A 17087-nucleotide genomic window follows, 5' to 3' on the forward strand; every position below is an offset into this window, starting at 1 on the left:
CATATTAATAATTGAATATCTTCATTTATTCAATAGGTATATGAACTGATGCTACGAGATGAAAGATTTTATCCTTCCTTCAGACAGAATGCACTTTATGTGCGCATGTTAGCTGAGCTGGATATGTTAAAAGATCCTAGTTTCAGAGGGTCGGATGACGGCGATGGAGGTAGGTGGCACACATTGTCGGTGGGGGGGGAGGTGTGTTCTGCTTACCGATTAAATGCCCTTTCAGACAAGATAAAAAATGTTCTTGAAGTCCAAATATAAATTGTAATATATTTAAAAATTTATGAATGAGTGACAAAGTTTAGTTATGATACTAAATTAAAATGTTGAAAATTTAATAACAGAACATATAACTTCAAAGCTTTGAATTCTTAAAGAAGAATTCTTTCTTGAGTTTTGTCATGCAATATTTTTATGGTAAATAAGTTCATGACTAACAAAAAATTATTGAGAAGATTAAATGAGAATAACAAGTAATGATTCTGAGAGTGTACCATAAACTATAAAGCTTTATATTTTAAAAAAGTACAGTTTTCCTCTTTAATTATATCGTTTTCCAAATCTTGTCTAGGATAAGATGGAAGAAGCTACAACAGTCATTTATTCCAGTCTTTTAGTTTTTTCAAATGAGATTACGATCAGCTTGGTATAGAGAGAAAAGCAGATCCTAAGAGTCAGAATATTTATATTTTATTCCTGTTACGCTACCCATTAGCTGTGCAGTATTGGCCAGTTTCTTTAAGCCTCATTTTTCTCAGATGTGAATCTGGATTCATATTCTTCTCCTCATAATAAATATTTTACCTGTGAGTCATTGTCAGATTTAAATGGGATTATATACAGAGTCCAGTACAAATAACACCCCTTTTTTATCATGAAATTTTTTGTTACTAAATTGTGAGCATGTAATTCTGTAACAACAATATGACAATCACACCATATGACAATTTAGGTGAAATGTTCAAATTAAAACTATAAATTATTACATCCATATTATTACCCTACCAACCTTCTGCCGGACCCTGTATGTAGAAATGATTTATAAACTAAAACACAAATTAAGTTTTTATTGGCAGTAAATAATCAGTGTTTTAGACCAGTAGTAGAGGCAGCCCTTAGAGCACACGGTTCCAGAATCTTAGGGCCAGTGACCATTTTACTTGTGAACCAATTCAAAAACACATGCTAAACTCTGATTAAATATCTAAGGTTTGATAAACTTTCTGGTATGTTCTACTAAGCAAATAAGCAATGTAAATAAAAAGTAAATGGAAAAAATTTGACTAAGTAATAGTTTAAGAGAGTGCTTTAATTATAATCATTTACTTATGAATAGGTTTATGAAGAGAACCACTTGGGGTTAGTGATATTAACAGATCTTTTAGGCAGTAAGCACTGCTTTAGAAAATACCTCTGTTATGGAAGTTTCCTAGCCTACCTCCTCTGCCACCCAACCCCCCTTGCAGTCTGCATTAGGGAGATTTTACTTTTCAAATAATCTAGGAAATCTAGTTATAGATGTTTCCATTTGAGTTTTAGTAACTTCTGAATTGATTATTGATCTAATACCTTGAGTTTTTAAATCTCCGTCTTATTTTGAAAATTAGATATATATTTTTACTGGCTTTGACTGCATGATTAAGGAAGTTTTATTTTTAAGGTTACTTCTATGGGAGCTGAATAGTAAAATTCAGTGTACCTCAAGTTTACTATGTAATATATCCATATTTAGTGTCTGCTGAAAAGTCTTTTATAGCACCACTATGAAATTTGCAGTAACAGCTGTAGTTCTAGAAACAATTGCTGTAAATACTTTTGTTTATTTTAATTTTATTTACTTAAGAAATTCCTTAGTATCGTGAAATGTATTTGCTGTATTATACAGAATGAAAGAAGGTAACCTGAATCATAATCGTATCCTCCAAAATGCTGGAACAATGTGTTCGGTGGGAGTAGTTTCGGATGCTGTAGTGGAGGAACGCTCCCAAATTCTTCTAAATTGGCTTTTAGCTTCCATATATACCTTTCTGACCAGACTAGCTTATCTTTTTATATGCAACTAATAGAAATAAATTATTTATAAGCCTTTTCAAGTTTTCCAAAATCTCATATTAAAGTAGATTTTAAAGGTTTTCTGCAGCTGGTTTTGATCTGAAGTAAGCGTTCTTCCCTTATCCATCAGTCACTGAGTGATCCCTCACATTGGAATCACTGATGGATTGTAGTTTAGAATCACATATGTATGTATCTTTTGTCTTTCTAGGGCATTGCTTTTCAACATTGAGTGCTAATTGATGAGCTTTTATGTACTTTATCACTAAGAAATTGCCTATCCTTTTTGTTTAACGTCATTTGAAAAAAATATGTGGAATGATGAATATGAAATATTATTAAAAATAGTTGTTAGGTGCTAGCTGGCATGGCTCAGTGGATTGAGCACCAGCCTGCAAACCAAAGGGTCACTGGTTCGATTCCCAGTGTAGGGCACATGCCTGGGTTGCAGGCCGGGTCCCAGCAGGGGGCATGCAATATGCAACCACACATTGATGTGTCTTTCCCTTTCTTTCTCTGTCCCTTTTCCTCTCTAAAAATAAATAAATTTTTAAAAAATCTTTAAAAAATAAAAATAGTTGTTAGGTTTATTGTCAGTGTCTGGGTTGTAGGCTACTACAACTTTTTCAAATGGTAATGCTTATGATTTTCTCATCTTTATAAGATTGTGTAACTAAAATAGGTCTTCCCAACATCTTTTTGTTATAAAATCATTTTCTGACTTCTAAATTTAAGCTTTATGACACTTTGTGTATATTTTAGACATTCTGAAATTTTTACTACTTTTCAGATATTTTGAAGTAATTGTCTAGCCCAGTGTTTAGTGTGTAGCTGATTTTTCGAAAATGCAGGCTACAGGTGAACCTAAAATTAATGGGCCAAATCTTAGCAAGTATAATAGTATCCACTGGTGGTTTTTCTCTGCTGGGGAAGAAATGTCATTCCTATTTAATCAAACTCCAGTATGTAGGTGGGAAGCTGATGGCCTGCTCATGCATGCTCTCTCTCTCTCTCTCTCTCTCTCTCTCTCTCTCTCCTCTCTCTACTTCCCTCCTCTTCCTTTCTTTCCTTCTTTCTCTCTTTTTCTTTTTCTCTTTCTTCCTTCCTTTCTTTCTTTCTTTCTCTCTCTCTCTCTTTCTCTCTTTGTGATTGCTTTCTTTAGTAGTTCAGCCTTAGGTTATTTTAAAAATAGATGTTTTCTTTTTTATTAAAACACACAGCCTTTTAAAAATATTTGCTATGATTTGTTTTAAATTTTAATTTTAATCACACTATTTTTCTTACCATGTCAAAGTAAAGTACACTTTCTTTTGTTTTCTAATATTTATAGGCAGTTAACAAATTCTTAAGTGTGGACCTAGGTTGATTTTAAATTCTATTTCTGCATCTTATTATGGTTGGTCAAGAAATTAAACTAGCCTGCTTTGCTTCTGATTTCTCTTTTAACTTGATTTGCTCTTGGTGGGAAGATTTAAGACATGGGAAAATCACAGAAGTAAGAGCTATATAATTGAAGGAGAATAGAGAACAATTTATTTATTCATTTTAATTATCATCTTACTGTTAACCAAGAGATAATCTTAGGTGAAATTTCCTGTTTACCTTTTGTGACCACGGGTCTGAGGAACTAGAAATTGTTCTGGGCATTTAGAATTGTTGAAGTTGGAAAGTAACACCAACTACCTTTTTTTGAAAGTAATAGAAATTTCTTTTAAGATCTCTTTAGAGATCCAAATTCATTAATAATCTCTTAAATGCTAGAAACCATACATAATAATTTTAACATATGTATGAAGGGGCATCTTAATTGTTAATTTGCTGAGTTGTAGATAAAAGCCTGAGGGAGAAGACACTAATTTTCATACAGCATAATTGACTTACTCTCTAACATTAATTGTTAAAAATAATTTTAGTTGCTTTTTAATGGCATTGCATATGGAGTTTTACATATATTTTGTTCTATTAGTTATATATTAAGGATCTAGACTTCTAATGTTTTTGGCCTGAATCTACCAAGAATAAGTAGACTTAAAGATATATTAAGAATCAATCCATTCTTCACACTAAAGAATAATTTTATTTGTAATATTTCTCAATACAGCAAGACAGAAATAACAGAATACCTCTAACATATCCAAACACTCGTTTGCAGTGTTTTTTTCTCATGTTTATATTATATTAGATAATTTAATATGGTACTATGAGGATAAAATATTTAATAGCTGCTCTCTTTATACATGAGTACGTGCGCGCGCGCGCGCGCGTGTGTGTGTGTGTGTGTGTAGAGGCAACTTAGGTACATATGAGATGGGGAATGTAGGTTTACAGTTGTGAGTACACAAAGCACAGTTTATTCTTGTATTATTACTTATTAATTATTGTATTGTTTTCCATATGAACAGCTGTTTGTAAACCTACATTTTCCCCACCTTGTATGTATTTTTTCACTGAAGTCCCTGGGTTGGAAAACCATAAGACCTAAGGGACCAGGTGTTTAGAGTACTGTATGACAATTTTCTTTACTGTCCTGTTATGTCTTGGTTTGGCTGACTTTCATTCTTGGTGTTTGAATCTTAGGTAAAGCAACTGTTTCAAAAGTTTTTTACTGTATACTAAGTTGAATTTCCCTTCCCACAGAATCTTTCAATGGGTCTCCTACAGGAAGCATAAATTTGGTAAGTATTTTTATGTGTACTTTAATTATTAAAGTGGCTTGAAAAGCATATGAAAGGCTGAGCCTTCACATATGAAAAGGAATGCTGCATTAGAAGTCCCAGTAGCATCCTTTAGTGTGATAAGAAGTTGTGCTTTTAAAGACATGTTAAATTCACATGTAAGGCATCTGCGACTTAAAATTTGAAAATGAAACTTATTTTCATTTTAAAAAATGGGCCTGGGTCACTGCTGCATAAGTCACTTGCATTTGATTAAAAATGATTTAGTTATTTCTAATCTGAATATTTAGTATTTTTAAATGACTGATTAATACAATCATAGAGAGTACATTTGTCACATATACACAACTAAATGTTTACATCGGAGTTTTTTTTTTCTCTTGTAGTTAGAAAAATATAAAACTAGTTGGCATATCTGAACACTTATAGATACTTCTTAAAGTCTACACTATAACAGATTCAGGTGGTTGTAAATTTTATTGTTTTTCTAAGATGAACAAAATTGTACCTACTTTAATTTTTAGGCATAGAGTTTTTTATAGTGAAATAAGGAACATGATTATAGGTTTAAGAATGACATGTTTTTAGCATATAAACTATCATTGATGTTTCATGTATGCAAGGTTAAGTGTGAAATGATGAACATTTCCGCTCTTTTTAGTATATACATTCTTGCCATTAAATAACTTATTTCATAAAATGCTTGTATATTAGTGTTCTATAAAAGCTTCAGTCAGAGTTTGCAGTATGTCAGGGGAGATTGTTCGCTTTGTTTTTCCTGCTACATACATTTCTTTCTGGCTTTCTGTAATAGCTAAGTGGTTTAGAGGTCCACTAGCTTACGTTATCTTCTGGACTATTCACTTATTCTTAAAATAACCTTACTGAGTAAATGTTGTATTACTTTACAAAGTATAACCTTTAACAAAATACTACAGCAGATCAGCCCTAGTGTTATATCAGATATTTTGCAGTATTTAAAATGTTTTCCTAAATCATTTGATATCATTGCTATTTACTTGTTATATTCTATAGCCTTATAACCACAAGGAATAGCTCCTACAGCATGAAGAAAACGTTAGCAATAATTTTCATCACACAGAAAAGTTTCCAATGTGACAAAACCTTTGATTGGTTTGACATTTTCTAGTATTTACATTTGTAGTGCTTATACAGGTGTTTGAACACTAGTAAAAAGTAATTTTTTTTCTTTATTCCATATCTGGAATAAAGGCTTTTTCAAATAAGAGTGATCCCTTTTGTCAAATAGTGATATAAGCCAGAACAGTCTCTGAATCTAAGAAGTTAGGTTAGTGAATTGCAACATTTTGTTGTTCACATAAATCAATTAAATTTAAGCTTTTAAGTAGCTGGAGTTTTTTGGATTCTTTTGTTATTCTATAGACAAATTTTAGTGGATAGCTGCATTTTTAAATTAGTTTAAGATTATAAACTAGATCATGATAGTTTATTCCTATATACTAAGCCATAAAATTTTTAATGTGTGATGTTTTACTCATTTTGGCATTAAGATTGGCAGGTAGATTATAAGCATTTGTAGCATTGTCTTGTGGTTGTGTTTGCTGAGCTCATTATCAGTAAATTTGAATTTTTGGTTTTTGTCTTGGCATAATGTTAAAATAACACTTATTTATTTTTTCTTTCTCTTTATTCTTTTTGGCAAGTTCAAGAGCTCTTAATCTTCAAGGATTACTTTACACATTGTATTTTAGAACAGCATTAATGTGCTTGTTTTGAAATCACAATTTTTTACTTTTACTAATCAACACTTAAAGTTCTATATCAGAATGTAGTTCTGTAGTTAATATTTTTTCACCAGTAGTAACTCTGTATACTCTACTTGATATTACACATGCATTATAACTGTGACTAATGTTTAAGAGATGTGTCATCACATTTTCTCATAATATTTAATGAAAATATTTATTATATGTTATCATAAATGTGCTAAAAAGACATTTATATACAGAGTTTTCTAACAACTTCAGGTTTGCGTAGTATGAGATGTTGACATATTTAAAATAATAAGTAGCAGTTAGCTTTTTAAATGCTACCTACAAGGGAAGGTTCCCACTGATAATATAATGCTTTTTTGAAAATTCAATTGTTTTACGAACCCTATGCTGGCTTGTAATTTGAAGCTAAGAGGAAATAATCTAAATTTTGTAGGAAGTCCATTTCCTCTGAATCTTCTATCTTTCATATAAAAATAATATTAAAGCAAAGGTTGTTGCAATGTTTTATTATAGGTCATTATGAATACTTAAAAATAAATTCTTTGTTTCTTTTCAAAGTACTTTTTTTCACATTATATCCTAACAGAATTGTGGAGCAGGCCTTTTATTATTGGGAAGACTGAAATACAGGACTAGTTGATATGGCTAAAGTCTCTTATGGTATCAATAATTAATCCTAGACTAGACCTAATTTAATGTAATGATTATCCCACTTGACCAGGGAAGTACAGTGGATATCTGTACGGAATTACCACGTTTGCCTCTCTTAATGAGCAGTTGTTAGTAGATAGGCTTTTGGCTTTCTTCTTGAATGTAGTTGCCTTAATTTAAAGGACTATGTCATTAAATGTGGCTGCATTCAAGTCACTTAGATGACTCTTTCAGTAATAATTGGTAGTATCACATTAGGACTTTAAAGTTCATTCAGATCATATGGTTTTTAAAGTGTAAAATATGTCTGAATTATATAATATTTATATGTCAGAGGTCCCCAACACCACTCCTATGTTCATTGATTTATTGAGAGGAATCACATACCTTGGCATAGTCATACTCACGGGCTAGGATTTATTAGAGCAAAAGGATATGAAGGAAAATCAGCAAAGGGAAAGGTGCATGGGGCAAAGCCCAGAGGAAGTCAGGCACCGCTTTCTAAGAATCCTTTCCCATGGCAGCCCCACGGGACAAACTAAATTCCCCCAGCAATGAATGTGACATCATATGCAACACATTGCCACTAGGAAAGCTCACCAAAGTAAGTTCCCAGGGTTTTTAATGGAGGCAGGTCCCATGTGTACCCTCTGCCTAGTATATGCCAAAATTCCAGACTTCTAAAACGAAGGTGTTCAGGAAAAACCACATTGTACAAATAGTTTAAGTATTGCAGGCACTCTTAGCAGTTAGGGAATGGTGGGGACCCTTTCCAAAATCTAAAATTCCCAGGTCACATCCAAAGGCCAACGTTGCAAGTAGTCTCAAGCAGTTTCAAGCCCCTGTAGTAACTCTTTTCTGTATAGTCTGTACTTATCATATGATTATGTTCTTTTCTCTGTATGTGTTGGTGTATGTGTAGTGGCAGATTTTTAAAATTTAGGCCCAAAAGACATTGTTATAAAAGATTCATTCTGGGTCAATCAGTAATAATTTTTGTTTGTGAAATTAATTTTGAAAATTAATTATTTAAAATCTGTCTTAGGCTATGGATTCACTTCATTTAATAAGCAAGCATAATAAGTTAACATTTTTTGTGTTAAGCCTTCTTCTAAATGTTTTACACATCTTCTAATTTAATCCGCACATACACTATGACATAAGTGCTGTTATTCTCATTTTATTGATAGGAAATCTAAATTAATTAGAGTTATTTATAAATTAACAAAAGTGTTAAATAATACAGTGTTGGCTTTAGTATATTTCAACATTTTAAAAAATTAAAACATTAACTTAAGAATCTGTCCACTGCCCTGGTTGGGTGGCCCAGTGAGTTGGAGTGTTGTTCCGTGCACCAAAAGATTAAAGGTTTGATTCCCAGTCAGGGCACATACCTAGGTTGTGGGTTTGATCCAGTGTCAGAACACGTATAGGAGAGAACTGATAGATATTTCTCTCTCACATCGATATTCCTCTCTTCCTCTCTCCCTTCCTCTCTCTAAAATCAATAAACATATCCTTGGGTGAGGACTTATAAAAAAGAGAATGTCTAGTTGTTTTTATCCACATTTTTTTCTTGCCATGTATTAAATATAACTGAGAAGTAGCAAACTTTAGTATATGGACAGGCAATGAAGGAAGAAATAATTTATTAAGTTGATTTTTAAATTACTTTGTTTTATAGTTTCTTAATCTTGGCTTTTCTTTCTCATGTTGGTGTAAATAGTGAGGATAATTGTTGAGGCATGAGGATACAAATGAAAAGCTTACATGGGGCAAAGATGAGTAATGCATATATAATGTTTTTTAAACTATTATATGCATTTTATAACTATTTTAACACTTTTTTCCTATAAAATTAAAAAAATCTTGGTTTTTTATTTTTTTCCCCAGTCTTTAGATGACCTTTCAAATGTATCCTCTGATGACTTAGTACAACTTCATGCTTACATTTCAGACACCGGTAAGAGACTTTGTGGTATATTTCTTAAAAATTTTGATTATTATTATTCTTACATTGTTTTCCACATTTATTTTTACAAACCATTCTTCTGTACTCGTATTTTTAAGTTATTTTTTTTCCTGCAGCATGTTCTTTATTAAATTCTATGATGTTTACTTATGTATGTAGGTACTTCTTTTCTCTAAAGTTGTCACTATTAACATTTTATAAAGCTCAAATTCTAAGCATTTTGTCATTGCTAATAAATTCTGAAGCCAGTCTTTCTTTTTGTTTATGTCTAATTGGTAATTGTCTGCATATTATTATTAAATCATTTGAGGGCAGACTTTAGTTCAGAACTTGTTTTCGTGCATGCAAAGTCAGATTAGATAACAAGGTACTGAACCTTTTAGGTATAGGAGTTTACGGAAGTTCAAGACATGCTTGGATTAGGTGAGACCCCTAAGATTTTGTGTCTTAGTCAACAATATGGTTAGTGAACTGAGGGAAAAAGAATCCATTTTCATCATTGCCATTAGATTATTTGATAACATCAGTAAATAATAGATAATGATGTTTCCTTATCTGGTGTCTCCTTTGTCCTAGAATACAGGAGTGTTGTGTCAGATTACATACTGAAGTGTAAACATACTGAAATACATGTCTCAGTTCAATTTAATGCTTACATGCTTACATGTTAGATACTGAGATGAGATCTAGAGTGTAAGTGCAGTTTAAAAGATAATTTGCATGTATTTTTTAAATCTCTGTTTTCTTTTGCTTCTCACTGGCGCTGGAATCTCATTTTGCACTCTGTTCTCAGCCAAATTTCTGGAATAAGTTATCTGTAATTGCTGTCTCAGTTGTTCTTCTATCTTTTACAAATAGTTGCTATACATACTACTCTGCTCTTAAGAGCATTAGATAAAATCCTTGTCAATAAAACCACAGGTCTTGTTTCTTGTTGTTTTTCTTTCTAGCTTTTGATACAGTCATCCTGCTTTTTCCTTCATTAAAATTTTAAAATCTTGTATAAACCTCTATATTCTTTGTTGGCTTGTCTTCCAAATATGATAGCCTTTGTTAAAGTGCAAATGTTGATATTTGCCCCTTTACTTCTTTCATGAAGATCTTAAACTTTTATGTTTACAGGGAGACACTCATGTCTGTATTTCTTATGTGGACTTTTCTCTGATTTTCTAGCTGCTTTGTCCATTTATTCAAGAAATATATATTAGCTTCTTAAAATGTGTGGAAGCACAATGCTAAATGTTTTTTAATAAATTGTTATTTCTGTCAGACAAACATATTTAAATACTAAATAAGCAGCATATATAGTGGTTAAGAGGACAACTTTTTGTCCAAATTGCTTGGGTTCAAACCCCAGTTCTGCCACTTAATGCTTGGGTAAACTTGGGTGAATCCCTTAACTTCTGTACTTCAATTTCCTCATCTGTAAAATGGGGTAATAATAAATAATACCTCATAGAATTGTTGTGGGATTAATGAACTCATAACAGTAATTACGTGATGGGCATTTTATATTAGTGCTTGTTCTGTAAATGTTTATTCTACCGATTGGACTCCTGATTCTCTTTGAGTCTAGATCTCCATGCCCATAACATCTTAATTACAGGAGATAGGACTGATAGTCTAATGCATTGCTACTCCTTCATTGAGAAGTCTTGCTTTAAAAAATATTTTTGTAATATTAAGCAATGTGCTTAGTGATGATACTGACTTATCTTATGGTCCTACTTTCTTAATCCGGTTATGGATTAGTAACGGATAGTTTGCGCTTTGCCTCTCTGACTGATATTGTCCTAATGAAACCAACCCTACTGTGCCCGCTGTCACCACCATCTCGGAATCAACGTGCAGGGTCTGGCAGAAGTAACGCCTGCTTGAGTGTGGTCAGTAGGGTAATAATACAGGTGTAATAATTTATATTTTTAGTTTGAACACTTCACCTAAAATGTCATGTGGTGTGCTTGAGTGTGATATCGTTATGTTACAGAGTTACATGCTTATGCTTTCATAATAAAAGATTTTGTAATAAAAGGGGGGCGTTATTTTTGCCGGACCCTGTATGTAAGTAGCCTCATTTATCTTTGCTTAACACCAAATTACCTTTTATCGTGTGTGCTGCTTTTATAATAATCTCATTACTTTTCCTATTGTGCATGCATCCTGGTCATGATCTCCCTGCCTATTAATTTGTGACAAATCCAATCATTCTTTTTTAGAATGCTTTTTACATTTTTCTTTTCTTTCCTTTTCTATTCCTAGCTATTCTCCTTGTTCTCGTTAACTCCAAACTGGTTATGATTTGCTGCCTAATTGATTTCTGCTTTCTTTTTTCCTTTCCCAAACCTGTCTTAAACACAACAGATAAAGCCATTCCCTTGTTTCCGTGCTAACTCTGTTGAGTGATGGTGCTTCTCTAACACGATGAGAAGGTGTATTGCAGTTTGTTATGCCCAGGTCTCCGAGAGAACGATGATTGGAAGAGGTGAACAGTGAAAAATAGTGTTACTATAGTTAAGGCCTCTGAGAGTAACATAACCAGAGTCTTTCCCTAATTTTATGTTTTGCCAGATCAAGAACACAGATATTAGATGGAAAGGGAATGAAGGGCAATTTTGAGTAAAAAAGTGCAAATCTTAGAAAAATTTTGTTGAAAGCCTGTATAGATTTCTAGCTTTTATGTGAGTAAAATAGTTTACTAAGAAGCTACACAGACTGCTTTGCATAATTATATACAAAATAATAAATATTTAGCTCCAAACTTGGTCACTTTTTATTTACAATATGGATCAATATAATCTATTAGAAGAGCAATTTTGGTCAATATGGTAGTCTAAACTGCTACGGTAAGTGTTACCTCCCATACACAGAAAGGCTGAAAACAATAAAATACAAATAGCTAAAGGGTGAAAGCTACAGGTGCCATAGAGCAGGAGGAAAAACAAATTAGAAGAAGTCAAGAGTTGTTGAAGCCAAGGAGCTCATAGGAGCATAAAGACTGCTATCTTGGCTTTGACGGCATTTTTACGTCCTCAAGTTTAGAAGAGGCAGAATGGGCTAATGCCATGGGAAGCTAGAACCCTGACCTTTGCGTGAAGGGTAGCTTGATGTGAAAAGAGATAACTAGAAATATCAGCTTACTGTCAAGGAAAAGAACAAAGGATGTAAAGATCATGGTTAGAAATACAGTATCTATCACCCAAAAGAAATTGAAAGTCTATCTTGGGTCCCCCAACATAGGTGTGTCTAGATTCATCTATCCTCAAGTGACTGTATACCACAGCAGCTCCTAGCCTGAGAATGTTTTTAAAATATTCACAGTGATAAGAATATAACAGTATGAAAAAAGAACCAAGTAAAATTATAGAAATAAAAAAACATAGTGATGGAATTAAGGTCAGTGGATGGAATAAACCAAATACCGATGAGTGGAGAGTAAACTGTCAGAGACCTTAAGAAATGACCTAGAATAGAATAGATACAGAGAGATTAGAAAATGGAAAATATGAAAGTCAAATTAAAGGATTCAAAAGGCAAGCAACTCTTTCCTTAAGATTAGTACAAAATATGAGCAGGTAGATGGTTTGTGGAAAATTAGTAGGAAAATGCCTTTTAAAAATCTTCAGAATAAACTATACTTGTAAACAATTGAATATTAGAAATGAGAAAGAGTTGCCAATAGAGCAGATAAATCTTATCCCATGGTTTTTGCTTTCTGCTCAGGTGAGGATGTTTTAGTAGAACTATAACTAAATAGTTAAGGCTAGACAAAAGGTTATTACTTTATTTCTGTTATTTTTCCTATATTAACTTTAAGACTAATGCTGTACTGTGAGGTGGTATTGTGGTATCATAACTAATAATATAGGTGAAAACTTGTTGGGAAAATAGTCCAAAGTAGACATCACTGAGTGGTTAGTAGTGTCATTATAAACTTGTAGTTTATTTTGCATTGTAGCCCTCATATATAATACCTTATGGATGTGAGTACAGCAGATGAGAATCTATTTTATCCGTTGGTGACATCCTTTAGTCTCAGTCTGTCATTTCAGATCTTTCATTTCATGTCGTCCTTTTTGTTTTTGTTCTTCATCTTCCTCCTTTTTGTGTCTTTTTGTTCCTCTTCATTTTGTTTTAAATGACTAGTATATGCTGACTATGACCCATATGCTGTGGCAGGCGTTTGTAATGATCATGGCAAAACATACGCATTGTATGCCATCACTGTACACCGGCGCAATGTGAACAGTGAGGAGATGTGGAAAACCTATCGGCGTTACAGTGACTTCCATGACTTCCACATGAGAATCACTGAACAGGTAATGAAGGTTTTTAAAGTTTGTGTACTTTAAATTGTTTCCTGAGTCAATGTTTGATTCTAAGTAGTTCTGAGGATGCTAACATATTGACAAAGCTAATGAAAGAAAATAATGTAAGAATTTTTGTATAATCAGCATAAATGCTAGAATGATTTTGGAGCATTTAACCAACAAATCAACTTTAAGTACACATAACCATTGTGAACTAGACAAAATATCAGTGGTAGACCTTGGGAAATTAAAATGAATGTTACCCTGGCTGGGTGGCTCAGTTGGTTAGAGCATCATCCCATACACCAAACAGTTGCAGGTTCTATCCCTTATCAGGGTGTATAGGGCAAGCAACTAACCGATGTTTCTCTCTCACATTGATTGTTTCTGTCTCTCTATCCCCAACTCACTCTCTCCCTCTTCCCTTCCTTTCCCCTCTCTCTAAAATCAAAAAACATATCTTTTGATTGGGATTAAAAAAATAAATGAGTGTATATTTCTTATTTCAAGAGTGGGGGAGGTGGTGTGTGTGTGTGGTGCTTTGCAGAGACATCCGGGTTTGGTTTAAAGTGAGGCTGGGGATCACTGTAGTACATTTTCTGGCTTTGTTTTCAGCAGTGTCATGCAGAGCTATAGTCATTTTAAAGGACATTTTATTTAATAGTGTGACATTTGTCACACTACTACAAATCTTTGATCGATTACATTAAGAACCACTACCTAAATTATACTTTACATTAACCAAATAATGTTTTTAATTTTTATTAAGTACTAAATAATGTTTTATTATATAAGGACTCTTAAAGATAACAAATATAAACAAACAAATTATTTCTGTTCTATTTTTAGTAAATATTTTATTAAATATTTTCTTTGTATTAAATATTTTATTAAGTGCTTAAAAATATATTTTGTTAAATATTTTTAAATATTTTATTAAATATATTTCTGTTCTATTTTTTATTAAATAAATAAATATTCTCAACTTAGAAGAAAATAAACCAGCAGCGGATGAATTGGAGTAGGTTCAGTGATCTATGAAATTTATTTTAATTTCTTGAAGGTCTTTGATTTCATTAAAGTTTTAAAATATGCAACTGTCACAAAACCAATAAAAATTATAATAATGGTGACATTTGATTGGGTGGACTAAAGCTTTGAAATAACATTGTACTGCCTTAGTAATTAGAAAATGCCTTTTTTTATTTAAGATAATGGGGAAAAATGGTTGGCACTCTTAATCTCATTGAAATATTTTTTGAATGAGAATAAGATAAACTATTAATAGCTGAAAAATGATTAAAAATAGATTAGCGTTGAGTCCTAAAACCCATATTAAAAGGACTATTTCGAATTACCTTATTTGGCTGTATATAATGCAGACTTTTTTGCCCAAATTCTTGAGGGAAAAATAAGGATGCACATTATACATGGGTAGTACTAATTCCATAGCTATATGAATGTTTTTAAATCTTTTATTTATGTTTATGCATAAAAAGTCTAACTCTACAAAGCAATAATTATACCCATATGCAAATAATACCCTTTATAATACAAAAAGCAAGCATCCAAGCAACCATCTGATTTGGCATTCCATTTAATAATTTATCAGAAAGAATCTTCCAGTTTGGGGATGAAAATTATCCTATACCTTTTCATTTCCTCTTTAATCTCTGTACCAGGAATAATAGAGTTTTTGAATATAGAATGGTTTTAGAAAGTTGTGTTACTTCAGAATATGGATCATGTAGGAAAAGCAATGAGGCTGCTGGAAGTTTCAGCTGGTAGGCTGTTAGGCAGGCACAATCACTAACCTTTGTAAATAATGGTATTCTTGAATGTTAGCGGCTAGCATGTTTAAAATGGTGCTTCAGCAAGGCACTGCAGATTACCATATACCTGGAGCTTTGAAGGTGCATGCAAACTCAGGCATGTGCCCTGACTGGGAGTCAAACCAGTGACCTTTCACTTTGCAGTATGATACCCGACCTGCTGAGCTATACCAGTCAGGGCTGTAAGCTGTATTTTTAAATTTCCTTTTCTACTTGTAATAATTAGCCATTACAAGAATTAGTTTATTTGAATTTATCAATATAAAAATATTTCTTTAGAAGATTTTTTAAAAAGCCAGGAACTCATAAATTTGATCATTAACAATTTATTTGCTAATACTTTCTTCACAAGTCAAAGGATTAAGGACAGTGTTTTTAAAAACCTTTTATTATAAAAATTTTGAACAATCTCAAAATTAGAAAAAGTACTAAAATGACACCCTCTGTGAATATCACCCATCTTCAAAAGTTATCCATGTTTGTCATTCTTAATTGAAATGGCTTTATGATAAATAACATTAGAACTGTGGTATGGACATATTTGGAAAATGTTTTTGTTTTTTTTATTTTTAGTTAATAAAATATATTGCAGAATGATCTGTTTAAGATGCTTTTTTTGAGAAATTGTTACTATGAAAATACTTTATCTTTTAAAAATTTTTTCAAATTCGTTTTAGAGAGGGAGGGAGAGACACAGAGAGAGAGGGAGAGAAAGAGAGACATCAATTTGTTGTTCTTATCTGTGCATTCATTGGTTGGTTCTTATATGTTCCGTGACCAGAGATTGAACCCACAACCTTGGTCTGTCAGTACGATGTTCTTGCAAACTGAGCTACCCAGCCAGAGCCTACTTTTCTTGTAAAAAATTAACATTATTGAATGTATTTTGTCTTCTAGTTTGAAAATCTGTCAAGTATACTGAAGCTTCCTGGTAAAAAGACTTTCAATAATATGGATAGAGATTTTTTAGAAAAGAGAAAAAAGGATCTTAATGCATATTTGCAGGTAAGTTCATGTTTATTATTTCCCATAGATTTTCGTTTTCACATAGCACACTGATTTCTTTATTAGGGAATGATGTTCTATAATAGCAATCACTTTTAAGTAGCATGTCATGTGATATGCAATCTGCTCAGTAATTTAGACATTCTGTTTATTAATTAACTAAGAAGTTTCTTGATGCTGAGTGCTAGGGGTTTTGCTTCTCCAGATTTAGATGAATGCAAACACTCAGGCACTCATGTCCATTCTACACTACTATAAAGGCCAAGTGTCTTATAGTAGACTAAACAGTTAAATTTTCCAATTCAGCAGATAATAGTTCTTCATGTTATATCCGGAGCTAGCAGATTTTATTTCTCAGATAAATGTGTGTAGCTGCCTCCCATGGTCCAAGATGAGTCAAATGCTTGTAAAATTACAAGATAATTCAAGAGGAATAGATCTGAGGGACTGTTTCTAACGTGTAGCATCTTGGGCACACAGATTTCTCTTGTGACATAAGAAAATATATCTCACAAGTTACTGTGTAAGCTGTTTGGACTTCCAGACATAAGATTATTTTAGACATGAGTACCCAGATGCTAGATTTAATAGTATTATTTTTATAGTTTTTTATACTAATGAATGGTTTACAAAGTGTTCTCAGCTGAAGCCAAAGGCAAGGCTTCAGCTGAGGTACATATATATTGTTTCATTATTCAGTGCCCCGCTCCATCCTCTACAGCAGGGGTCAGCAAATGAGAGCCTGCAGACCAAACGTAGCCCACCGCCTGTTTTATTAAGAGTAGTTTCAGCAGAAGCTCTAGGGACCACAAAACTTAAAGTAATTA

The 17087-nt window shown here is 32.6% G+C and overlaps 1 protein-coding gene across 5 annotated transcripts in view; it reads left to right on the forward strand.

The window, feature by feature from the left end:
* SNX13 (sorting nexin 13) overlaps positions 1-17087 on the forward strand; it is a 105638-nt gene that overhangs the window by 69225 nt on the left and 19326 nt on the right. For 3 of the 5 annotated variants that reach the window (XM_054564159.1, XM_054564161.1, XM_054564162.1), the window contains 5 exons: positions 37-169; positions 4699-4736; positions 9038-9107; positions 13293-13432; positions 16153-16260. In XM_054564159.1, the coding sequence (XP_054420134.1) occupies positions 37-169; positions 4699-4736; positions 9038-9107; positions 13293-13432; positions 16153-16260 (489 nt within the window). Of the gene's footprint in view, positions 1-36; positions 170-4698; positions 4737-9037; positions 9108-13259; positions 13433-16152; positions 16261-17087 lie in introns of all 5 variants that reach the window. The other 2 variants (XM_054564160.1, XM_054564158.1) reach the window with 1 other exon arrangement.

The sequence above is a fragment of the Pteronotus mesoamericanus genome, unplaced genomic scaffold (genome assembly GCF_021234165.1).
Source record: "Pteronotus mesoamericanus isolate MK-2021 breed Mesoamerican mustached bat unplaced genomic scaffold, CSHL_Meso_final scaffold_85, whole genome shotgun sequence".
Classification (NCBI taxonomy): domain Eukaryota; kingdom Metazoa; phylum Chordata; class Mammalia; order Chiroptera; family Mormoopidae; genus Pteronotus; species Pteronotus mesoamericanus.